At 43.3% G+C, this 25,757-nt stretch overlaps 1 protein-coding gene across 10 annotated transcripts in view; it reads right to left on the bottom strand.

The window, feature by feature from the left end:
• ATP6V0A4 (ATPase H+ transporting V0 subunit a4) overlaps positions 1-25,757 on the bottom strand; it is a 73,294-nt gene that overhangs the window by 23,535 nt on the left and 24,002 nt on the right. For 9 of the 10 annotated variants that reach the window (XM_007177087.3, XM_007177082.2, XM_007177079.2 and 6 more), the window contains 12 exons: positions 24,603-24,736; positions 22,497-22,575; positions 22,124-22,218; positions 15,322-15,447; positions 14,712-14,806; positions 13,378-13,504; positions 11,086-11,168; positions 10,784-10,877; positions 8,334-8,546; positions 4,970-5,120; positions 3,934-4,073; positions 1,753-1,910 (listed from right to left, as the gene is read on the bottom strand). In XM_007177087.3, the coding sequence (XP_007177149.1) occupies positions 1,753-1,910; positions 3,934-4,073; positions 4,970-5,120; positions 8,334-8,546; positions 10,784-10,877; positions 11,086-11,168; positions 13,378-13,504; positions 14,712-14,806; positions 15,322-15,447; positions 22,124-22,218; positions 22,497-22,575; positions 24,603-24,719 (1,478 nt within the window). In that variant the 5' untranslated portion in view covers positions 24,720-24,736. Of the gene's footprint in view, positions 1-1,752; positions 1,911-3,933; positions 4,074-4,969; positions 5,121-8,333; positions 8,547-10,783; positions 10,878-11,085; positions 11,169-13,377; positions 13,505-14,711; positions 14,807-15,321; positions 15,448-18,460; positions 19,148-22,123; positions 22,219-22,496; positions 22,576-24,602; positions 24,737-25,757 lie in introns of those variants that run through there. The other variant, XM_007177086.2, reaches the window with a different exon arrangement.

Below are 25,757 nucleotides of genomic sequence, written 5' to 3'. Positions count from 1 at the left end.
GTGTAAATAGTTTGCTGAAGTTATGCTGATTTAACACGTTTCGGGATCCATCACTGTGCTTATGAGTTTAAAGCTGAAGAGCAAAACTCAGTAATTTCTCTCCAAATGTTATGAAAGTTTTGTTCCTCTAGGCATCTCTTTAGGATACTCATTGCAGAGAAAAAACAAACAAAACCCCATAGACATAGCCATCTGTAATTGTAGTCCTGCAAAATGTTTTCTTCTTCATTTTTATTTACTTATTTATTGTTCAACATTCCTGTCCTCTACTACAGGGCACTTGGACCCAGCAAAGGGACTAAAAGGAGATGCACGGAGTCTCTGTGACACACCCACCTGTACTATGATAGCCCCTGAGCCCGCCTGGGCCTTCAGTCAGCACCAAGCCCCCAAATGCACTTAGGAACATTCACGTTGAAAGGAACCCTGCGTTGAATCTTTCCTAACTGAGAAATCCTCAGATGAGACGGACGGTGTATTCTCTCCCCCCACTTACGATGTGTGGTGCAGATTTTGGTGAGCAGATAAGACCCCTGACGTGCCTTAAGTAGAAAGTCCTACCATGCTTGAGAGAGAAAAGATGGAAGCAAGGTTGCAGATACGGTTACACATCTCCGCCTCCTGTTTCTCACAGTGCTCTCCTGTCACACTTCCCACTGGATGTTCCAGAAAGAGACAGAGAAACCTGAAGCTGCCCTGAAGCAGCTGAGTGGGCGGACATGAGGGAACGTCACCTGGGACATTAGGCCTCGCAAAGTAACCCAGAAACCACTGTGGCTGTCTCGAGTGTGTGAGGCAGGCGGCCGAAGGTGCCCCAAAGATCCCAAGGGAGTCAACATTCCCACGTGTGTCCCTCGAAGCCCCTGCTCCTCCACTGCCCTCCTCTTCTCCCCCAATTCATCACACTGACCCACCCCTCAAACTCGAAAATCTTTCTCCCTCCCTATAAAAGTGTCCATTCCGAAGCGCTGTCTCCATCCTGATGACTGTGTGTCTGATACACCGCGTAATAACTGGGGACGCCTGCGGAAGGTGTGGCTGGGGGGGGGGGCACGCAGAGAGCTTCCAGGTCTCTCTTTCCTGCAGCCCAAACTCCTCCTCCCCAGCCAGCACACCCTACCCTCTGCCTTCCTCACCCCGTCACCCACAAGTACAGGGAACAAGTACAGTAGCGCAAAACTAACCATCTCCTCCTTTGCTTTCAACATTCAATCAAGCTGCTCTGAGCAGTCAAAAAAAAATGCCTTTCTGGTGAGTCCGGGGCTTTGAACACAGGAAACCAATCACTTATATATAGTTCAAACCTGCATCAGCCTTTCTTAAAGCCAAGCCTTCTGTCCGAAGTATGTGGCTGCATAATTTCACTCTATCCCCGATTCCCTGCCAAGCGAGGTATGTTTCAAACGCCACCTCCTTCTCCCGGAAGCCTCACTTCCACAACTGCTACTTGGATGCCCAGTTTATACCTGCTCCACCGTTATTTTTGCAACAGTGCCTGGCACATGGGACGCACTCCAGGATACCTACTTAATTCAGCTGAGGTTTTAAAAACTCTTTCCATGCGTTACAGTTACCTGCGCAGTTACTGAGGAAGTGGTACAAGGTCTCACACTCAATAGATAAAATCAAATTATTTGTTGAAGTGGTGGGCGCACCTCTGAGCAGAGCCAGGCGTAGAATCCCCTGGCCACGAGAACCATCACTGAGGCCACCTGGATGGCCACTGAGTGACCCAGTTCTGTCCCAACTTACTTCCATGTGCCATTTCTGAACATGGGTTGGACGCTCCAAGAAGAACCGAAGATGTTGAAAGACTTGGAGAAGCAGTCGTTGTAAATCAAGCCCGTGTAGATGGAGAAGATGCCCATGAGGAGGATGAGGTAGCGCCCGTGGAAGAAGGTGTTCCAAATCTGGCCCCAGGGAGACAGAGGGCGATTGTCAGTGGGCTCTGAACCAGACCCCGGGGACGTGTGCTACAGGATGCCTCCAGCACCACTGGGACAGCCACTGTAAGGCACACGGGCGTCCCACACAGAGGGGCCATGCGACCAGGCAGGCACCAAAGTGATCCAAACAGACAGGGCACACACATCCTGATTTTCCTGAGCTTCTACGGGTGATTCAGAAAAGTCCTAGAATGGTAGCTGTTACTGTGGAAACAAAGCCCTATAAGCTTCATATTGTTTTTTTTTAATTAATTAATTTATTTATTAATTTATTTTTGGCTGTGTTGGGTCTTCGTTTCCGTGCAAGGGCTTTCTCTAGTTACGGCAAGCAGGGGCCACTTGTCATCACGGTGCGCGGGCCTCTCATTATCGCGGCCTCTCTTGTTGCGGAGCACAGGCTACAGACGCGCAGGCTTAGTAGTTGTGGCTCACGGGCCTAGTTGCTCCGCGGCATGTGGGATCCTCCCAGACCAGGGCTCGAACCCATGTCCCCTGCATTAGCAGGCAGATTCTCAACCACTGTGCCACCAGGGAAGCCCTCCAAAGCTTCATATTCTTTAATTCAGCCTTGGTTAGAAAACGTAACTGAAGAAGAAGCTGAGGCCTCCCTTATAACAGAAGGGACTTGAAAGTGGGTGGCGGCTGCCTCAAGTGCTTCTGGGACCTGCCTCCTATGCTGCTAAGTTTTACAGCAAGTGAAGTCTACACTCATTTCGGGTCTTGTTATAACAGTGAGTCTCTGTCTAAGCACATCCACCAAGAAGAGTAAAGCGTTTTCCGTAGGACTGGATGATGTGTATCAGCCGTTCTCAGAACTGCTGAAGTGCCCATTGGAGACTTTAAATATTTATTATAGGAAAGCACAGCTGTTAAGATGCTTGTCATGGAAAACTCTATTGGTCACAGGTTTATTCTCCCACTAACCCTGCTTATGACTGACTTGCTATGACATCATTGAACTAGCTCAACTTAAGTCAACTTGTATTAAAGATTGCAGATATTCTTAAAATTCAGAACAGAGTGAAAAGCATGTTTCCAGTTTATAAAATGTATTACAGTGGACATAAAGTGACGTTAACTGATTAACTTTGAAACAATGCAGACTTGAGTTGTCTCAACATTCACAACGCTATGAAGGGACTTCACAGAAAATGTGGAAACTGCAAGTGTGCAAGTGAAGACCCGATATTCAGGATTTCTCAGCATTTCATAAGAATGCTGATCATGGGCTGATCGTAGGAGAAGTGCTCTGCCGTAAAAAAATATTTGTGATATTTTGAGTGAAAAAAAAAGGAAGCTACAAAGTAGTATGCACTATTTCATCCCAATTTTAGAAAATTATATACCTGTGTATAAGCACAAGAAAAAAAACATTAATTGTGATTTTCTCTAGGTAGTTAGATTATTGTATTTTCCCAATTTTTACAGTGAACATATATTGCTTTTATAATCAAAGGAAAAAAATCAGTGTTAACGGGTTCGAGTCCTGGTCTGGGAAGATCCCACATGCCGCGGAGCGGCTGGGCCCGTGAGCCACAATTACTGAGCCTGCGCGTCTGGAGCCTGTGCTCCGCAACAAGAGAGGCCGCGATAGTGAGAGGCCCGCGTACCGCGATGAAGAGTGGACCCCGCTTGCCGCAACTAGAGGAAAGCCCTCGCGCAGAAACGAAGACCCAACACAGCCATAAATTAATTAATTAATTAATTAATTTTAAAAAAAATCAATGTTAAGAAAAAAAAGTACAGGAAAAGATCAATGCCTTGTCAAGTAATGTACAAAAAACAAAGATGCTACTGCACCAAACCATCCAAAGGATTTACCTTTGGCCAGGAGTTTTTATGTTGAACTCTGGTCCTTTTTTACTTTCCATCTTTCTCTTACTTTTTATAACAACATGTTATTTGCATGGTGAAAACAATATACACATTTTTAATATTCTACTTATAACCTCCAAGAAACGAGGCGAGACACTTCATGAACACTCACCTCATTGGTCGTCTTCTGGGACAGCAAGCGTCTCTCATTAAGGACCATCCAAAGGGCTGCCAGGAGCATCACAATTCCGTGACCACAGTCTCCAAACATCACAGCGAACAGGAAGGGGAAAGTGATGATGGTGTAGGGAGCTGTAGAGGTGAGACCCACAACAGCCTGAGTCCTCCCAACATTCTTTGGGCCCCACATCAAAGATTTCTCTACCACGCTCCACGATCTACAAGCTGGTTCCTTGTGTCTTTCTGATTCTGTCTTCTCTCACCATCCCCACCCCTGACACTCACTTAGCTCCCCCATACATTAGCTCCTCAATGAGTAAGTATTATTATTCCCCACTTTAAAGATGAGCTGAGTTTTGGAGCAGCTAAGTGACTTTCCCCATGATCACAGAGCTTGATGGGATTTTAAACCAGTTTCCTATCTCTAAGTGCTTTCTACACTCTTTCTACCACCATCTTTTGCCTGTTTCTCCACCATTCCATGCACCACACACCTCCAGCAGGTACTCACAGGACCCTCAACCTGCTGGGGACCCTACAGTATGGGTCACAAATTAGATTGGGACTCAGGCTGGAGAAGAACAGCACCATAAACTGCTTGGCTTAAGGACATCTGGTCTATTTTACAAATCCCCTTTATTTTACAAATGAACTTAGTGACACAGCTTGTGACTCCAGTCTTCTGACTACAAGTCCTGTCTACGTCCATCTCCATCTCTCCCACACAACAGCTATGGGACTGTGCAGATGCCTACAGATGACCCTCACTGAATCAGCAAGGAAACAAGAACTGAATTTGGCTGCCTGATACATCTACGGTTTAAGGGAGAACAGGTGAAATCTTGACAAAGAGCAAATCTTTCACTAATCACCATTTGCAAAAGACAAGGCAGGGCATTAGGAAACCAAATAAGATTTTAGGAATGCCACCGTTCAAAGTGATTAACTGCCAAGGCCACCGTAGGGGTAAATCTTATCCAGTTTTCAGTTTCAAGCTGCCTAGTTGTGCAGTACATCGGTCCCTTTACCTGGGTTCATCTCCCGGTAACTGCCTACACCATATGCATCTACAATATTCTGGAAGCCAGCTGTGAATTTATTGGTCCTGTTAAACGTGGGAGGAGCTCTTTTAGATTGCACTGCTGTCATGATGGGGACCATGGCGGAGCCACTTAGTTCCTGCAAAAAGAACATATAAGAAGACGTAAGGAAGAGAGCCATAGGCTAGGTGTCAGCACGTGCGTCCCAGCCCAACTCCTGCCATCACTTACTGGGTGAACTTGGGACAATTTTTTGACCTCTCTGAGACTCATGATCTCATCTGTGAAGTTAGTACTTAGTTAATTTCTCTTACAGGAGAGTTGTCAAGAGAGTAGAGTTCCTCCTGATTCTCTGGCAATTTCCACCCTCCTGTTCCTGCAAATGTTATGCACAGTTCTGAGCCCTCTACCCTTCCTTCCTTCCTTCCTACTTACTCTCTCAAGAGTTCCTTCACTTTCCTAATTCTGTTCCTATATTCCCAATGGCCCTGACCCTCTCCGAAATTTCAATTCTCTTTTAATTGCCTGCCTAGGCTTTCAAACACTCATGTCTCAGCAACCCCACAAAAATCCAGGAGCCTAAAACTGAACTCACCAACTTACCCCAAAGCCAGGTCCTCCCCCAACCTCTCAGTAATCTCCAGTCTCCAGAGTCCAGAAACTTTGGAATCATGAGACTTGTCCCGTCTCTTGATTCAATTAATCACCAAATCTTGCTAATTGTCCCCTTTAAGTCCCTCCTCTTCCCATTCCCACAGCCACCAGCCTGGCTCCGAGCCTCACCACTGGACTCCAGTCTCTTTCCCTTCCATTTAGTGCCTACTCCAGACTGCACAATCCTTCTTTTAATAAAACAAAATAAACAAAAAGCACTACTTTAGTCATGTTACCCTCCTACTCAAAAATCTTCAAAGGCTTCCTATTACCTAAAGAATGAAATCAAATCTCTTTGGTTTTATAATCCAGACTTCTTTACAACATTGACTTAATCCTCTATTCACACCTTCACGCACTACTTCTCCATGGAAATCAGCCAGCTCCACACTAGGCTTCTCTCTTCTTCCCTTCTCCAAGTATTAACAACTCTCCAGCTCACCCCCCAGGAACCTTCTGGTCACTCCAAACTCCAGCAGTGCTTACCACCCGAACACTCAGTACAACTTAGCACCAACTAAATGAGCGCTCAGCCATCCTCCTAACAACTCGATGACGTAGCTATCACCACAAGCCTCACTCTACAGATGAGGAAACTAAGGTGCCGAGAGATCAAGTAACTTCCCCAAGGTCACACAGCAAGTCGAGGGGATCCTCACTCCATTTTTATATGCCTTTTCATATGTGTGATTATGATCTCCTTGAGGGCAAGGACTGTGGCTTCCTCCTTTTTTCTAAACATGCCCTCCAGGAGCTGACACAATGCCTGGCATGGAGTAAGTGTCTTTGGCTTATGTGATGATGATAATGATAGCCACCCCCTTCCACTTCTCTCCTCACCTCCTATCCACACAGGTCCTCTACTCCGATCTCGGGAAGTAGTTATCTCAGAGGACTGGAGATGCTGTAGAAATGGTCCTAAGTAGCCCTGTAGGAGTCTGGCCCCGTCACGATTACAGGATGTCACTGTTGGGTTCAGACCCCTGCGTTAGGGCAGCCCTCTCCCACAGCCCGGCTGTCTGCCCCACATGGCAGTGAAATGTTTCTAAAACACAAACTGGACCATGTCACTCCGGCACAGGAAGGTACACCACTATAGAGTCCATCCACCAGCACCTGCCCTGCAGCCTCTCCCCGACCTTGTTCGAATTCTTTAAACTTGCTGCGCCCTAGCTCCAACCACTGGCCACCCCACCTCTCTCCACCTGCTTACTGACCACCCTTCCACGGCTCAGCTCGTGCATTCCTCCGGGAAGCAGCTGCCCCTCCCAGTCTGGGTGAAACGCTCTGTATAAGTGCCCCATTTGGGTAGTTATTGGACCACAATGTGGGGACATTCAAATCCTACCTCCTGGCTACAGGACCGGGGTCAAGTTAATTCCACTCTCTGTGCCTCAGTTTCCTCATCTGTACAGAGGGGATAAAGATAGCTCCTATCTCCTCATCCAACCCGACCTCCAGGTTGGGTCCCTTCAGACCCTTCAGCCCGAGAGCTCTTCCTCCCACCCTGCCTCATCTTCCCATGACGTGCAGGAAAGTCTGCTCCAGGGCCACCTCCTCAGAGGGGCCGTCTCCCCAACAGCCCCAGAACGGTATTAGGAAGACCTAAAGCGTCAGGGCCCCAAAGGCCAAGCCATGCGTTCCTCTGCTCCCACCAGGTATGCCACCCACTTAACAGGAAAGGCTCCCCACCTAGCCAGTTCTCCCAGCAGCCAGACCAACAGCACACTGCCCAGGCTTCAACCTGATGAGTTTCACCTCTCTGCCACCCCAGAAAATCATTCAAACAAGCTAATAATCACATTCTCCCATGGAAACAGGGGTCCCCCTATCCTCCTGTCACTATAAAGCCTGCCTCCCCTAGCTCCTGCTGATTCATTCTGCTCCCAAGTGCAGGTCCCAAGTGCAACCTCCATGTGGCCCTGTGTGACGTGCAGTGTCCTCCCCTGGGCTGTGAGTATATGTGACTAATAAACTGTGGCCAACTTCATCTGTCCAGTATCAGGTGTCGTGTGTTTGGCCACCTTGCACTATTTAGGGCAGAGGGTCCCTTCTTCGCCAATGGGGTGAATAGGTGATCAGACAGGCCCCTCACTCCCCACATCCTTCACTTTCCCCCTGCTTTACTTCCCGTTCACCATGCATCACTGCCTGAAATCACATTAGTTAGAGACAAGCCTGCTGTCTATCTCCCTTTCGAGAAAGTCTATCAGAGCAGGGCTTTGTTCTGCCAGCACAGCCCTAGATCAGTTCCCGGGGCACAGTGAACACCTAGAGGGATGACCTAGAGCGTGGTGAGAGTTACATAAGGTGCGCTGAATGCTCAGCACAGCGGCCGGCACAAGGGAGCAATCCACTCCCTGCGTTCTGGCTGTCACTGCAGGTGCCTGCTTATTTGTCTTTCCAGCTAGACAAAGGTGGTATCTACAGGCATGACTAGCAGAGTGACAGCACATCAGTGCCCAGTACACACTTGCTAAGATCAAAGAAATGTTGCATGTTTATCAAACGCTGAGAAGAGCGGGAGTTTCTGACATGCGCCCACGCGCTGGGTAAGGACCGAAGGCGCAAAGATAAAGGAGAAAATCCTACCAGGTGAGGTTCGCTTGACTCAGGAGGCTGACGACCTGAGCGCCTGGCAGAGAGGCTGCTCAGGCTGGACGAGACTATCCCCCCTCCTGCTCCACCTGCCACGCACCACGCCTTGCTCCAATGCCCTCCTGATGCGCACGGTGTCTGCCACCGGGAACCAGATCTCGGCGATGATGCACTGCTGGGTGACGTCGATGTTGCACATGTTCAGAACGTGGTAGATGGCCTTCATCTTGTGCACTTTGATGACCCAGGAGTGCCAGTTGGCAGCTGCTTCTTGCAGGAGGCGCTGACGGTGAGACTCTGTCTGTGTTATGACCTGGGCAAAAAATACCAACAGCAAAACGAGGGGCAATAAATGACAAATGGAGATGCCGGACAATGTGGCAACAACGGAGGCTCATCGGCCACGGAGGCGTCCTCTGCTCCCGGCCCCCTCTTCTGGCCTGCAGCTCTCACCCAGCCTTTAACTCTCACAAGCAGTTTATCTCCCCCACTAGAGGTTAAAACCCTCAGGCAAGAACTATTTCTTCCTTTTCTTCTAAATTCCTTATAGTACTATTGCGATGTATTGAATTGTGTCCTCCCCAGAAGATATGCTGAAGTCCTAACACCTGGTAACTGTGAATGTGATCTTATTTGGAAATAGGGTCTTTGCAGATGTAATCGAGTTAAAATGAGGTCATAAAATGAGGAGTAGGGTGGGCGCTATTCCAGTATGACTGGAGTTTTTATAAGAAATTTGGACATGGAGGTACACAGGGAAGATATGTGTGATGCAGGCAGAGACCAGAGTGATGCATCTACAAAGCAAGGACCATCAAGGACTGCTGACAACCGCCAGAGGCTAGGAAGACGCCTTAGTCAACTCGGGCAGCTATAACGCAATACCATAGACTGGGTGCCTTATTAACAGCAGAAAGTTTTCACAGTTCTGGAAGCTGGAAGTCTGAGATCAGGATGCCAGCACGGTTGGGTGAAGGCCCTCTTCTGGGTTGCAGACCTCAAATTCTAACCTCACATGGCAGAAAGGGCAAGCAACCTCTCTGGGGTCTTTTTTAGAAGGACACTAATCCCATCCATGAGGACTCCACCCTCACGACCTAATCACCTCCCGAAGGTCCCACCTCCCAACACCATCAACTTGGGCATTAAGTTTTTGACATTCAAATTTGGGGGCAATACAAACACTCAAACCATAGGAGAACAGGCAAGGAAGGATCATTTCCTAGTGCGTTCAGAGGAAGCCTGGCTCTGCTGACACCTTGATTTCAGACTTTTCACCTCAGAACTGTGAGAGAATAAAGTTCTGTTGTTTTAAGCCTCACAGGTTGTGGTAATTTGTTATAGCAGCAATAGGAAACAAATACACCTATCAAAATGCCTTACATACATAACCTCTCCAATAAATGACAAATGAATTAATGAATGAAGGAATGAATAGGCAATTTGGCCCCCACAGAATTTATTTAGTGGAATTAGTTTTTGTTCTGGTGATACAACACAGAAACCCTCTTCAGTAACCTCTACACGGGGCTACTCAAGTCATCTGAAATATAAGTTTAGCATAACTTCCATTCTCCTCATGCAGTTTTCATAAAATCCAGCAGAGTATTTGGGGGGAAAAGACTTCAAGGGTAATTGCTTCAGGGAACCATGGTCTCCCTGACAAGTGACAAAGAGGGAACAGAGAAGATTAGAACAATTAAACACAGCTTTTTCTGGGAAGATAAAGGTGTTTGTTAGCCTAGGAGTTTTGAAAAACACACACACCTAATTTCTAAAGATAGTCATTGAGGACCTAGAACTGTGCTGACCAATATAGCAGCCGCATTTTATACAAATAAAAATCCCGTCCCCCAGTTGCACTAGCCACGTTTCAAGTGCTCAGTGGTCACATGTGGCCCATGGCTATCACACTGGACTTGCAGGTTACATAACATTTCCACCACCACAGAGAGTTCTATTGGACAGGGCTGATCTGGGAGAGGCGATTTGATGTAGGCCCAGCTCCTTTCAGTGATTACTTGCAAAGCTTATTGAAGAAAATCATATGTGTTGAGAGCCGTCCTAGGTGATGACAGATTCGACAAGAGGATATGAACTGGGGGCGTGTTCATATGTGAAACTAGACTCACTGTCTTGACAGAATTAATTGCTTGGCTCACACAACTGGGCAATTCCGTGGAAAAAGAATCAGCAAGACGGGCTGGTCAACTTAATTGGCTAGTGAGTTACATCACAGATGCGGCTGAGGCCAGTCTGGCAATAAAAGGCTCCTTTTATCAGACTGGGGTGGGCACCTGCAGGTTGACCAGGGCTGTGGTTAATTCTAAGCCCAGGCAAAGCATCACTGACATGCAGAATCATCACCGTGAGCTTAGTGAACGCTGCTTCCTAATTATGAAGCCTTCTGCCACAACAGCCAGAAGAGCATAGCAGACATTCCAGCCAGCCTTGGAGCAAGGGCCCTGGGAGACAGGACTTATAAGGAAATGGCAGATGTAGCCCATCGGCAGCCCCCGCTCAGGTCACCAGCCCGAACGCCTCACTCACAGTGATTAAATCTTCCAGCCTCATGTTGACACCATCCAGCATCTCTCTGCGCTCCGACGCCGGCTCTGGGCAGGGGTATATGGTGGCTCGAAACCTGTGTTTCATACATTTCAAAGGACACACATGGGTTCTTGCCAAGAAGCATTCTGCACATCCTTTTCCGCTAACCCATCATTTGCCCACTTTGGTTAGATGACCGCCTTCCCCTAGGTTCTACGTATTGTTTTCAATGTATTGCACACACCCTGACCTAATCCTGACCTAAATTGCTGATGAAAAGAGCCCTTAATATAGCCACTTACCCATCACAAATTTTCTTGATTTTCTGCCTGAGCTGCTCTCCTTGATAAAATATGATGAATATATTCTTTTTAATTCCTTCTCTCTGGAAAATCAAAACAGTAAAAAATATATTTTTAGAAAAATTTTTAAATTTTCTAAATTTAAAATTGGAAAACTTAAACTTCTCCCAGTTGATTCAAGTTCGTAACTCATGATGGTTGAGGGCAAGGCCACTGAGGCAGGCTGGGCGGGGCCCCCAGGAAGGCTGATACAGCCTTAAAGGGACCACCTTGCTGTTTGCTACACTATTTGGATCACAGCTGAGCCTTGTATTCAGCTCTAAGCCCTGTGCTTAAGAGATGTGTTAAGAAAACATCCAGAAGAGAGGGACCAGGATATTGCAAGGCTTAAAATAAAAATAGCCGACCTAGCTCACCAGAGTTAACTCATACACAACATTTACATTTCAGGGGGGAGTGGGTGTTTGATATTTAACAAAGGCGGAGCCAGGTCTAATGTTGGACTCACACACTCACTGTATGCCCGTAAGAACCCTGATTAAATGCAATTTAAAAGTCCAAGTTTGACATTTCACAAGAAAGGAAAAAATATGCATTTCACAAGAATATATGGAAAAGTTCAACTTTTACTGTAAGCAAAGAAATGTGCTGTTTTACTCTTATTTAGTTTGGGATGGGGAGTAAAGGCAAAATGATGAAACCCATTGTTGGAAAAGTGGTAACAAATCCAACGCACTCATCACACACCACTCAGGTATCATGTATCTTTGGAATCAGGTACGACCCCACTGAAAAGCCATTTGTCAGGACCTATCGAGGGTCATGAAAATGCTCACACCCTTTAAGCCAGCAATCCTATTTCCTTGAATTCATATCATGGAAATAGTTCAAAATAAAAATCCACATGCATGAAGATGCTTATCATAGTGTCTACATTCTGGAGAAAAATTGGAAATAAAGTGTCTAATAATAGACAGTAAATGTTACATCAACTCAATGGAAATATGAGGCACCAATTGAAAATAATATCAGAACGAACTGTCTCTTTGGTAGTTGCTCATGGGAGCAGGGAAGGCGTATTTCAGGATTTGGGGAACTGCCTGCTTTACATTATTTGAAGGAACAAAGGTTCCTTCAACCATGGAGTTCACCCCTAGTCCTTTGCTGAACCTCTCAGATCTTCTTGTCTCTTGATCCACCAGAACCAGGAATCCATTCTGATCTCATGCTATCTGTTCAGTGATCTTCAATGTCATCAGGCTAAAGTCATCTTACTTTGTAAATACTCTCTACCACCACGACTATTCCATGTCAAAACATGATTGTGAAAAGTAATGATTCAATGTCGAATTTTAAAATAATATTTATAAATGGCACATAGTAATACAGGTGGGCATTTATATTATCTAAAATCAAGAGAAGGGCAAAAAAAAAAAAAAGATTTCCATGCTATTACTACAACCATATTAAATTACACCTGCCTACGGCTATGGACTAGAGAGAAAGAGGACAAGAAAAAAATAAAAATAAAGACATTAGAATGGTAATGCATTGGTTTTTTTTTAAACAAGTGCTTTTTTCTTATTTTAAATTGTATTTGTTTTAACAATGAAGTTGTTTTCCATGAAATAAAACTTAAAATTACATTTTTTAGCCTCTACTCTAGACAAGATTATGACTCTTTTAGAAATAAGCCCAGCTTCTTGGAATTAAAAAGTAAGTGGATTTAAATACTAACCGGAAGGGTGGAGGAAGCATACCCTACGGAATTAGTAGCGATAACCGTGTGACACTCAGTGAAGGGGACCCTCAAAATCTTCATTCGAAGTGTGTGGTCCATTGACTACCAGCAACTAACTGCAAGCTGATTAGAAATTCGGGCTCCTGGGCACCACCACCCACTGAATCAGAATCTGTCTATACATTGAACAAGATCTCATGCTCCCATGCACACTGGAGCTTGGGACCCACTGACCTAAATCAGTTCTCAGTGCTTTGTGATGAAGACACGGCTGCCATTCCATGGGGCACTACTATAGCTAAGTTTCCAGGAACTGGTACAGCTATGGTATTTGGAGGAATGAACACTTACGAGGTGTTAACAAGACTCAGTCCTTTCATGGGTATTTTTTAAAAGGAGGGGTTGGGGAGGAAAAAAGAAAAGAAAGGAGAAAAAAAGGAAATAGATATTAGCTTCATAGAGCTAAAGACTCAGTGTTTGAGAGAATGAAACCCTTCTGGTGGGGCTACAAAAAACTTCAGAAAACATTTCCTGCAGCCTGAGATACCCACTGTAACGGGATCTTCTAGAACTGTGTCCATCTCACTGAACTTTAAGTAGATGTTTCCTCGGCAAATTCGCCACAGCAGCCTCTCAAAGGAAGCCATCCTCTCCCGGTTGACCACACCAGCCGTGAACCTGGGCAGTCAGAAGAGGACATATTACTGAGGCACAGGGAGCGGGGTGCAGGGAGAAGGCCCTGTAGGATAGGAAGATGTGCAACCACAAGGTGGAGGACCACCTTCCCTCTAAGCAGGAGGTAAGGACATAGCCCTGATGGGCAGGGGCCACAAGGCCACCCTGGATCCCAGCCCCAACTTTCCCCAAGTCCCTTTTGACCTCCTGTTTCCTTTGACATGTCCGGGTTTCCTTAATCATCCCAATACTATACATTCACTTATTTGCAATTAAAAATATGATAGACCATTCATTATAGCATTGTAGCTAAAGGGAGCAAGTGTTCAATATGCTCAACAATGGTCTCTATGCGTTTATACAAATAAGGTACTAAAACTGAAACATATATATTGATTTCTATACATCTCTGCTTTTACAACCATCTAGGTATCTAGATAATTTCTGATCCGAACTTTTCAAATGAACTTTAGAATGGTTACTTTCACTGGCCTATTACTTTAAATGTACATTGATTCTGTATTACCTTCTGATCAAATATTTTCCATACATATTTTCCTTGCCATTTCAAATCCAATGTCTAGTGCCTCAAATAGCAGGCCCCCAAGTACCTATTGAATAAAAAACTAGAATTCTAAAACTCACTTTCATCAGTTTTACTTGGACACTGAATGAAATCCCACCATTTTGAATCACCACACATTTTGGTGGGTATTATCACATCCTATTACCTCTACTTGTGGAAGACACGATTGCATAACTACCTCATCGCTAATTACACTCAAACTTCACACTCCAAATCTATTTTATTACCAAAACAGTATTTCAGAGACAAGGGGAAAAAAAAACATGTATCCCATAGCCTCGTTCCAAAGCCAGGGAAGAGTTGTGAAACCCCATCTAAACAATTATCACTACATCCTTCCCATGTGGAGACAATACACACATCACACTCTTCAGACTCAAGAAGGTCAGTATCACCATAAACAAGGTAACACTACCTGCAACTCCACCAACCTGGTCAGGTTAGACTTGGGTTTATTACTGGATGGAGGCCTTACAGTCATGTGAAAGAGTCCTCATGCCAGTCATTATTTGTCCATTCATTCATTCACTCAAACACTCAGGGAAATCTACCACGCGCCAGGCATTGAGCTACGGACCAGGGAGCCATCTACACATAACCTTCAGAGCAGGGAGTTTCACTAACCCCAGCTTTCCACTCATGTATGCAGGTGTAGGTCTTAACTCCAGGAGACCAGAAGTGTCTTCCATAAAGAAATCATCAGCTAAATTGGTTTCCGTCTGAAAGTCAAAGAATCACTATTTTCATTTAAATGTATTTAGACTACCTTAAAACCACACCTCATGGTTTTGTCTGCTTTTAATGATATTTCAATTTTCCACAGATAGTTAGAATTCAAAAGGTAGACTGCTTAGAGTGATCTATTTTTCTGTTTTAAATAAAGATTTATGTGTGTCAAAAATAAAAAAGGTAGTGTGCTCCTTGCCACATCAAAAAGCTTCCCCAGTCTCTTCCTACCAAAATCCCAAATCTGCTCAAACTAACTTGTGCTTTTTTCTGACTTCCACTTCTGTCTGGGCCATTTGGGGCACATACTTTTTAGTGAGCACCTTAATATTTTTGCATTCATTTCGACCAGTGCCACATGCCACCCTAACCCTCCCCCTCCCCCTCGGCCCAGCCATGTGACAGAAACAGCGCAATTTATTCATATTCCAAACCAGCCAGTTGTCAATATGGAAATTTGAGGTTCTGGAGGAAAAGGCCCTTGAATAAATAGTCCCCAAATTACAACCTCAAAGAAGTCCTGGGTTTTCTTCAGGAGATGTTTGAATTCAGTCAGCTCTAGGAAGCTTTTCTTCAAAGCCTGATAGTTCTGATTGGCTTCCTGTAACTCTCCTTCCAGTTTTTCTAGAGCAGTCTATGCAGGAGGGAAAAGAAAGTAAGCCAGGCAGAAAGCACTATGACATTTACTGTACATTAACCGTAACGGATAACTAAATATCAAAGTGGTATTCAGTGCATCACAAGGTAGCTTGAAGTTGAGAGGCCTGTTCAGTCAAACTCAGCAAGATTGTAGAGCTGTAAGTAAAGCCACTCTCAGGAGTTCTCTCATCAAATGGGGAGGATCAGAAAACAATCTGGGGGAAGGGACGTTAGCTGCATGAGGAAGTGAAGGCATTTCAGCAAATCACGTCTCTTCCCCCATTTTAAACACTGAATAGGGAAGCTGGATTAAATTTACATGTTGAGAATTCCTTCTGCCCCAAACACGTTGTAGTAATAAAATACAAAATATATTTTCTCATAAAATATAAAAAGAGAAACCACCAGTTCTGAGTTGGGGGGCCTGGAGAACCAGGTACAAGCAAGTGAAAAAGGCGACACAGAGAAGGGTGAGCACAGAAGGCAAGATGACAAAAACGAAGAAGAAACCAATCTCCCTTTCAACTGAGGCTACAAAAAGAATATGGCTCATGAAGAAATCTAATGATAGGAAAAGTCACCAACAAAATCAACAATCAGAACACAAAATCGCAGTGGGTGGAATTATTTTTACAGAATAGTCTGAAAGAGTTTTGAATGTTCGAAGAGATAAACAAAGGTATTACTTCCACTAAAAAGTAAAACAAGAAATTACTAAACAAACGTCATAAAATGAAAGAACAGGAAGTATTAAAAAAGTACTTAGAAATCTTAAAAATGTAACATACAGTTACTGAACTTCAAAATCCAATAGGTGAGTAGGGACTTCCCTGGTGGTGTAGTCATTAAGACTCCACACTCCCAATGCAGGGGGCCTGGGTTCGATCCCTGGTCAGGGAACTAGATCCCACATGCATGCCACAACTAAGAGTTCACATGCCACAACTAAGGAGCCCTCGAGCCGCAACCAAGACCCAGTGCAACCAAATAAATATTAAAAAAAAAAAATCCAACAGGTGAGGATCAACTCTCTACTGGACACAATTTGAGATTTAGCAAATAATGTTAAAATATGAAAGCTCATTTCTCATTCATCCAATATCCATCAACAATAGAATGGATAAAGTGTGGTCCATTCAATAAAAGAAACACTACCCAGCAGTGAAAATGAATTAATTTCAGAAACATGAAAAATACAAAATTCAGGTAGTGATTATCTCCAAGGGAGGAGGGGAGGGGTGATGAGGGGCACACAGAGGGCTTTAAGAGCATCACTGTGGTCACCTTTCATCTTATACGGGGTGGTGACACTTGATATTTGCTGTATCATTATTCTTTGTACCATACATGTATTTCTAGAAATCCTAATACACCAATTATTTAATGAAAACAATTACAAATAAATCCATACTTAAACACATTGTAGTGAAACTACAGAACAAAGACAAAACCTTAAAGGCCATCAGGGGGAAAAAAGACATATAATCCACAAAGGAAGGAGCACTGAACCAGCAGCAGATTTTATGGGAAAAATTTACTAAGCATGTATCTCCAGATGTTAAGCTTAACTATAATCTATAGCTTTCAACCCAAGAGAAGGGGGAAAAGGGTTGAAGGGTATTACAGAAAGGCAGGAAAGGGGAGAAAAAAAAAAACAAAGGAATGGTATAACAAAGAGCCAGTAACTCAGTAATCACAATAAATGAAAATGGATTAAGGTCACCTATTAAAAGACTGACAGTATCATGCTAGATGTTTTAAAAATCCATCTAAGAGACACCCGTACCAAAGAAATTAAACAAACAAAAAATAAAAAATAAAAAGATAACCATGCAAATGTTAGTTCCTATCTTCTAAAAAAAGCACCTTAATATCAGACAAAATTGAATATTTAACATTTTTCAAACATACTTTAGTAGGGAGACTACATAATGAACCCACACACTGATCACCCAGCTTCAACTGCATCCCATTCCTTCCCCTCTCAAAAACAATCACTACCCTGAATTCTGAACACTGATTATAGGTGGCACAAGTTGGGGGAAAAAATGAAATCCTCATTTCTTTTTTTTTTTTTATAAATTTATTTATTTATTTATTTATGGCTGTGTTGGGTCTTCATTGCTGCGCGCGGGCTTCAGTAGTTGTGGCACGTGGGCTCAGCAGTCACAGCTCACGGGCTCCAGAGCGCAGGCTCAGTAGTTGTGGCTCTTGGGCCCAGTTGCTCCGCGGCATGTGGGATCCCCCCGGACCAGGGCTCGAACCCGTGTCCCCCCGCATTGGCAGGCAGACTCTCAACCACTGCGCCACCAGGGAAGCCCCAAAATCCTCATTTCTTAACCATCTGCTCTATCCATTTAATGACTCCATTAAAAGTAACGTTGCCGTTAAAAATATTTTGGAGAACTATGCAGTATCTAAGAAATGGTTTACAACATGATAGTAAATGGAAAAGTAGAAAACTATAATGTATATTATGGATATGTAGTTATAAAAAATACAGCTGGCAAGAATAAAAACAGAAAAATTAAGGCAGTTTATGCTGAGATGGTAGATTTGTGGGTAGATTTTTTTTCCTGAATTATTATTCCCTCTAGGATTGCTATGAAAGCCTCTTTAGAAATTCTACAAGGCAAGGGCCCGAGCCACTGTGTACTATTGCCAGGATTCTCCTTTCTGGGAATGTGGGAGGAACACTCAAGTCACTGCCAGATCAGCTGAATCAATTAACCAATCCCCGTGATCAATGGTAAGACAGATATTACTCTCATGAGCACATGTTGTTTTAATTTCATCTTTACAATAAATAGTACCTAGAAGGAAAATACTGAGCAAAGACTGTTGGCACACATCTGATTGCCCCTTATCTAACTGGTTATTATTACAAATGTGTACAGTTTCAAACCAACCAGTCAGCCAATAACAAACTCATTGGGATGAAGTGATTTTTTAAGGTACTGTCTAAAACATATAACCAACGTCAATTTGGAAATAAAAATACTTGTTACCTGTTTAACAAAAGCAAGAGTCTCCATGCATGTCAAGTTTCAATGTAATATCAAAGAATATCTGCAATTATTTGAAAAGGCTATTAAAATTGTCCTCCTTTTTCCAACTACCTATTGTGCAAGGCTGAATTCTCTTTACATACTTCAATGAGAATAACATATCCCAACAGATTCAAAGCAGAACAGACACGAGAAGTCAGTCTTCTATTAAGCCATGCATTTAAGAAATTTGCAAACAACGTCACTCTTTTCACTAAAGTTTTTGTTTTGGAAAATACAATTATTTTTCGTTAAAAAAAAGTTAACATGTAATGAGATATTGTTATTTTTAAATGAGTTACAGTAAGTCACCTACATACCAACGAGTTCTATTCCAAGAGCGCATTTGTAAGTCCAATTTGTTTGTAAGTCCAACAAAATTAGCCTAGGTACTCAACTAACAACACAATCGGCTATGTAGTACTGTATTGTAATAGGTTTATAATACTTTTCACACAAATAATACATGAAAAACAAACATAAAAAATAAAAAAAAAACATTCTTAATCTCACAGTATAGCACTTTGAAAGTTACAACTGTACAGTACAACAGCTGGCATACAGAGGCTGGCATTGAGTGAACAGGACAAAAGAGTTCCTGACTGGAGGAGGGAGAGGAGGTGGGAGATGGTAGAGCTGAAAGACTGTCAGCAACAGGAGACAGAGGGCAAGCTGCAATTTCACTCATGCCTGACACTGATGGCACAGGTTCTGGTTCTTTGCTGGAACCAGATGCACGTTCGTATCTTTGAAAGTTTGCAACTTGAAGGTTCGTATGTAGGGGACCCACTGTAATAAATATTTTGCTTTTTTTCAGTTTTAGTTCCTAATGCAGTCATATCAGTAAATATAACCCTCATAAATAAAGCTCTTCGGGATCCTCAATATCGTATAAGAGCATACAATCACGGGACCTGCCCGAGGACGGTGGAGGACTTGAGAGGTAGGACAGGGCTGAGGAGAGCGGGCTTTGCTGCCAGGATGGGCCTGACATAGGCAAGAAGGGAACCATCGTACATTCTCAAGCAGGGAAGTGACAAGATAGAGCGACACCATGACAAAAATTAGGCTGGCGGTAGGGAGGTAGAATGGACTAGAATGAAAAGAGAATGAAAAAGATTATACATATGGATAACTGAGCCACTCTGCTGAACGCCAGAAACTAACACAACATTGTAAAAAAAAAAAAAGAAGAATGAAATAGTTAAGAAGAAAGTTGGAAAACTAGGAAAACTTCTGCCAAAACTCAGAAATAAGATTAGAGTGATTTTGCAGCAACATGGATGGACCTAGAGATTATCATACTAAGTGAAGTGAGTCAGGCAGAGAAAGACAAATATGATATTACTTATATGTGGAATCTAAAAAAAAAAAAGATACAAATGAACTTATTTACGCTCACAGGCATAGAAAACAAATTTAAGGTTACCAAAGGGGAAGGGGGGGAGGGATAAATTAGGAATTTGAGATTAACAGATACACACTTACCATATATAAAATAAATAAACAACAAAGTCCTACTACATAGCACAGGGAACAATGTCTTCTAATAACCTATTATGGAAAAGAACCTGAAAAAGAATATATATGTGTATATGTATAACTGAATCACTTTGCTGTACACCAGAAACTAACACAACATTGTAAATCAACTATACGTCAAAAAAAAAGATTATGGTAAAAACATGAGCCATTAAGATATCTCACAGTCCACAAGATCAGCTCTAGGTGTTTAGGAAGGTGAGGGGGATAATTAACAGGGCTGGTATCAGAAGACTAGTGATAAGACTGAAACTGGAGATGATTTTATGGAAATCCTATTCATATGGATTAAAAACATTCTCCCAAAATATCCAGATTTTAATAAGACAAGATCCAAAATATTTTCTAGGGGAGTTGCCAGTCTCATATTTCTGTTAGAGAATCTAGATTTATACTACTGATGGCTTCAACAATTTCAAGAATTTTAAGTTATCTTAAAAGGAAACAAAAAACAAATGAGAAAACCCAGCCAGAGATAAGGTTCAACTCAGTGAAGTTCCTCCTTACCTGCCCGCCTCCCTTAGGGAGCCCTTCCTCCTCTGACAATAAAAATTCCAATTTTTTTTTAACAAGATGTACGGGGCTGGGACTTCCCTGGTGGTGCAGTGGTTAAGAATCCGCCTGCCAATGCAGGGAACACAGGTTCGAGCCGTGGTCTGGGAAGATCCCACATGCCACAACTACTGAACCTGCGTGCCACAACTACTGAAGCCTGCACACCCAGAGCCCGTGCTCTGCAACAAGAGAAGCCACCGCAATGAGAAGCCCACGTACCACAACGAAGAGTAGCCCCCGCTCACCGCAACTAGAGAAAGCCCGCGCGCAGCAACGAAGATTCAATGCGGCCAAAAATAAATAAATAAATAAATTTATTTTAAAAAAAAAGATCTACAGGGCCTTCCGGGATCTGGCCCTGCCTACCTTTTGGCATCCTCTCCCTCTGCCTCACCCTGCCTTCTCCACCACCCACTCTAGAGGGCTCCTAGAGGGCAAGGCCATGTTTCATTTCTCTCTAAGGTGCCCTGTGCATGGCAGGTACTCAGTGTTTTATAAAAGCAAATAGACAGAGAGGGGAAAGAAAGAGAAAGGTCCCCACCGGCCACAGTGACCTTGGCTAAAGAAAACTGCTGTCTTCTCACACTTGACCTCAGGAGTCAGTCTGAGGAGAGGCCTCAATCCAGACTGGAACAAATGCATCAGCTATTTCCCACCAGACAGATAATTAGGAAACAACCCACTGGATCCAGCAATTCCACTTCTGGGTATTTATCCAAAGGAAATGAAATCACTATCTTAAAAAGATAATGACATCCCCACGTTCACTGCAGAATTACAATAGCCAAGACATGGAAAACACAAGTGTCCACCCAACAGATGCGTGGATAAAGAGTATGTGGTATGTATACACAAAGGAATATTATTCAGCCATAAAAAAAAGGGGAAGGAAATCCTGCCATTTGCGACATGGATGTAGCTTGAGGGCATTCTGCTAAGTGAGCCGAGTCAGGCTGAGAAAGACAAATACTGTATGATCTCACTTACATGTAGAATGTGGAGCCTAAAAAGAAACTAAACTCAGAGATACAGAGAATAGATTGGTGGTTGCCAGAGGCAGGGTGAGGGCGGTGGGTGAAATGGGTGAAGGGGATCAAAAGGTGCAAACTTCCAGTTATAAAATAAGTCCTGGAAATGTAATGTACAGCATGATGACTGTCGTTTTAAAAAACAAGAAAGAAAAAAAGAAAACATCCCACCGTGCCAGCGTAAGGTCTGTTCAGTGGCATCATATAGACAAAACTTTGCTACCTGTAAGAATCTTATGTCCCAAAGGAAACCACTCCTCGAAGTGGGGTGAGCTTCCCTAGGGCCACGTTGAGAAAGAGAGCTCTCTCCTGGATCAGGAAGAGTGACTCTAAAAATTGCACCATAGGATTTTCCTGGGGGAGTAACACTGAAAAGTGGACCAACACATAAATCCGCCTCCACACCTTCAGCAAGGGGGTAAAGGACCCATGAGAGGCTTGCAGAGTCCCCAAGAGACAGACTTCGTGACTGTCCTCAGTAAAGTCGCAAAGAACCTACCTCCAGGGTAATCATTTCCCGTGGGAGAGGGGTCGACGGGGACTTCTCAGGCACCTGAATCTCAATCTCATTTTGCATCTGATCTTCCAGAAAACCTGAGGGACAAAACCCCACCAGAGAGCCCGAGGTGACTGCATTTTCTCATACCTACGAAATGGGGTCAAGCAGGACAGGTGCCTTTCCCAGCTCAGCTGCCTGTATTGCCCTGGGGACCTGCCACAGCACCTGGATCCCATCTCTAACCTCCCTGACCCATCTCCAGGATCACCTAGAGTAGCATTACAAATAGGGGCATATTGCAGGACACCAGCCCTGCAAACCATTTCCCTCCCTGCCAGTTCACTTTTAGACAGCAAGCAGAAAATTGGCTCACGGAGGATTCTCTCCAGCGATTCACACCTTCTGACTTCATTCACAAATTTCCTTTGGAAGCGGCTCTCGTTCACATTTAACTAGAGGCGGGGGGAAGAAACCACAAGGCACGTGAAACCACAAGGCACACATTAGTAGCAACTGCTGCCAACATATTCTCTTTGGTTATTTTATTTTATTTTTTTTAATGCTGGAGAATGTTGCTGGAATCGTCTTAGGACTAGATACTTCTGTGCACAAGACAGGAGAGTTCCAGGCAAAACACACCTTGATGTTCTTACACTCAATCCCCCAAATGCCTTAAGCTCTGGCCTTCTTATACTTCTAAGAGTCCTCTTGTAGCTAAGGTTTCCTTATTTTTAGCTGCACTGACTAACCAAATTGCCTTGAATTCCTCAATGGAGTCATGCATATGGCAGGACCTTGAAAACTGCACAGCTCCCTGCAGTGTATCCCTGTCTTCAACAAAAAGTCAGCGTCCTTGTGGTGGTGACTTCACAGCTCAGCCCAACAAATGTTATTGAGAAACTGCCCCATGTCAGGTCCTGAGCTAGGAACTAGGGCCACAAAGAACAAGACATGACCCTTCTCTGCAGGGCTTACTTTTGACCCTGACCTTAGTGAGAAAATAAAGAGTTCAATTTTCTAAATTGGATTCAAAAGATTTTGGTGAGGATCTAAACTGCCTCTGGGAATTGATAACCCAACACCATACTCAAGACAGTCCAATGGTGACAGATGGTAAACAGACTTCTCATGGTGATCATTTTGAAATGAAAAGAAATATCAATATCCTGGTATCATTGTGTACAGGAAACTAACATAGTCATAGGTGTAGGTCAATTATACTTCAAAAACAAACAAACTCACTATACTGCTGAACTGAGTGAATAGCATTTTCAGAACTCTAATGGAAAACTGATGAATTCATAAAAGTGCTAACAAAAGATCAAGATGAAAAAAAATTAATTACATGGGACTCAGTGAACTGATGAGGATGATTATAATTTTTGTGACTTTCTGTTTGAATGAAAAAAAAAATCTCACAAGGACTCACAGGCAAAAAATATACAAATCAATTTTCACTGCAAAGTAAAGGAGCTGTTACAGTGGAGGATTACTGGACTGAATGTCAATATTATGACATAGTATGAGTGTGTTTCGTGTTTGGTAATTGCAATCATTGTTGCTTTTGTGTGGTCATCCATTTACAATGCTTGGTGTCAGTTTATTTATCTCTTGTAAAAATAAAATACAGTGTATGTGTGTGATAAAAACTAAACAAAACAAAAACGGAAACAAACAAACTCATAGAAAAAGAGATCAGATTTGTGGTTACCAGAGGTGGGGGGTGAGGGAATGCAGAAACTGGATGAAGATAGCCAAAAGGTACAAACTTCCAACTATAAGATAAACAAGTACTAGGGATGTAATGTACAACATGGTAAATTATAACTAACACTGCTGTACGTTATATATGAAAGTTAAGAGAGAAAATCCTAAGAGTTCTCATCACAAGGAAAAAAAATTTTTTTCTATTTAATTTCGTATCTACAGGAGATAATGGATGTTCACTAAACTTATTGTGGTCGTCATTTCATGATGTATGGAAGTCAAATCATTATGCCGTACACCTTAAACTTACACAGTTATAGGTCAATTATATCTCAATAAAACTGGAAGAAAAAAAAAAAGAAAGAAACAGTCTAGCCCAAGAATGTCACTCTGCAGAGACTGTGGACTCCAGGATACTTTTTCCTCAGACTAACTAGTCAGGAAGAATTGGTTTCTGCCCTGAGAACAAGGTTGGTAATCCATGCGCCCATTGGATATATCAAATGTTTTGAAGATGGTACATCAGAAAGTAAAATACAGTGCCATCTCTGTGATTAGAGTTTCAAAACATTCCTATAGAGGAGACACACAGGGAGGAAGGGAGAACATGTTTGCAAGTCACTTGCCCAGTGTTATCGCAAATCCTAGCCAGAAGAACTAGAAACACCGAATTCCATCTCTTCCAGCCCAGGGCTCTTCTCCCTGAACTTTGTTCACTACCAAGAAGTGGAAACTCCACCTTCTTCTGGTCTCCAAAGAATGCAGTACTTACATCTTTGAACTGAACCAATCCAAGCTCTCCAAGCTCAGCTACACAGCAATATGCAGCCTCAACCTGCAGGAAGAGCTGTGACAAACACATCTCCTCACTTCGGAATACGGACGCCATCTTGACCCAGCCTTGGTCTGCAGGAGACAAAGGTATTTGAGGTACCAAATGGGTGAAAACCTTAGGACGAAAACTGGTTTTAGTTGCGTCAAATTAAAATCCAACAGAACTAAAAAATGCAACAGGAATCACTCCTGACTTTAAAGATATTAACAAAAACAAGGTAGCACTTTTCACCACCTATCAGATTGGCAAAAGATTAAAAGATATGATTAAAAACTCATGTTTGTGGAGAGTATGGGGAAGCAGGCATTTTCATACACTTAATACTTGAAGTGTTACATTTGTACAGCTTTTTAGAGAGCAATTTGTCAATATCTACCAAACTTTATATTACTCATATCCTTGACCCAAGATTTCCACTGCTCTTCACCCAGATAAACTTGGGGATGTATGGGGAAATAGACTCACAAGGATGTTTCTGATAACATTGTGTATACTAATTATAATAAATAGACCTAACCTAGATATCCATCAACAGGGGAATGATTCAACTGATACAACAAGAACCCTGTTCAGTCAGCAGGAATTAAAAAAAAAAATCTGTATGTCCTCTATAAGGAAAAAGGATATTCACCTAGAATCCACTCTCATCCAAGACCCAACAGACTGCCCTATTGCTGCCAAACCAAATTGTCTTCCTCGAAGTCCAACCTTTTGGAAGAACTGTCACACCTCCCAGAGGGAGTCCCTTTTCCTTATCATTTTATAATATATAATCTACTATTTGCCAGACACTGGGTTTATCCTTCCTGTTTTAATCCTTCCATTGTCCCATTTTCCCACAGGATAAAGTCTAAAACACTTGACGTAGCCAACGAAGGGCTTCGTGCATCGTCCGGCCTCAGCCTTCCCCTCCAGCTTCAAAGAATTTCTCCTTCTTACCCTAGATTTAGAACCTCAACTGCTTCCTCCCCACCCTGCATTCCCCACACCGCGAATACTCCTGTCATTCCTCCCTCTGCGTGTCAGGACCCTCTTCCTCCATAAGCTTTCCCACCCCCAGCACTCCCAGTGAACTTAGCCCCCTCCTATATA

The sequence above is a fragment of the Balaenoptera acutorostrata genome, chromosome 7, assembly GCF_949987535.1.
Source record: "Balaenoptera acutorostrata chromosome 7, mBalAcu1.1, whole genome shotgun sequence".
Taxonomy (NCBI): domain Eukaryota; kingdom Metazoa; phylum Chordata; class Mammalia; order Artiodactyla; family Balaenopteridae; genus Balaenoptera; species Balaenoptera acutorostrata.
Note: the sequence above shows the minus strand (reverse complement) of the source record. Positions and strands in the feature narration are given on the sequence as shown.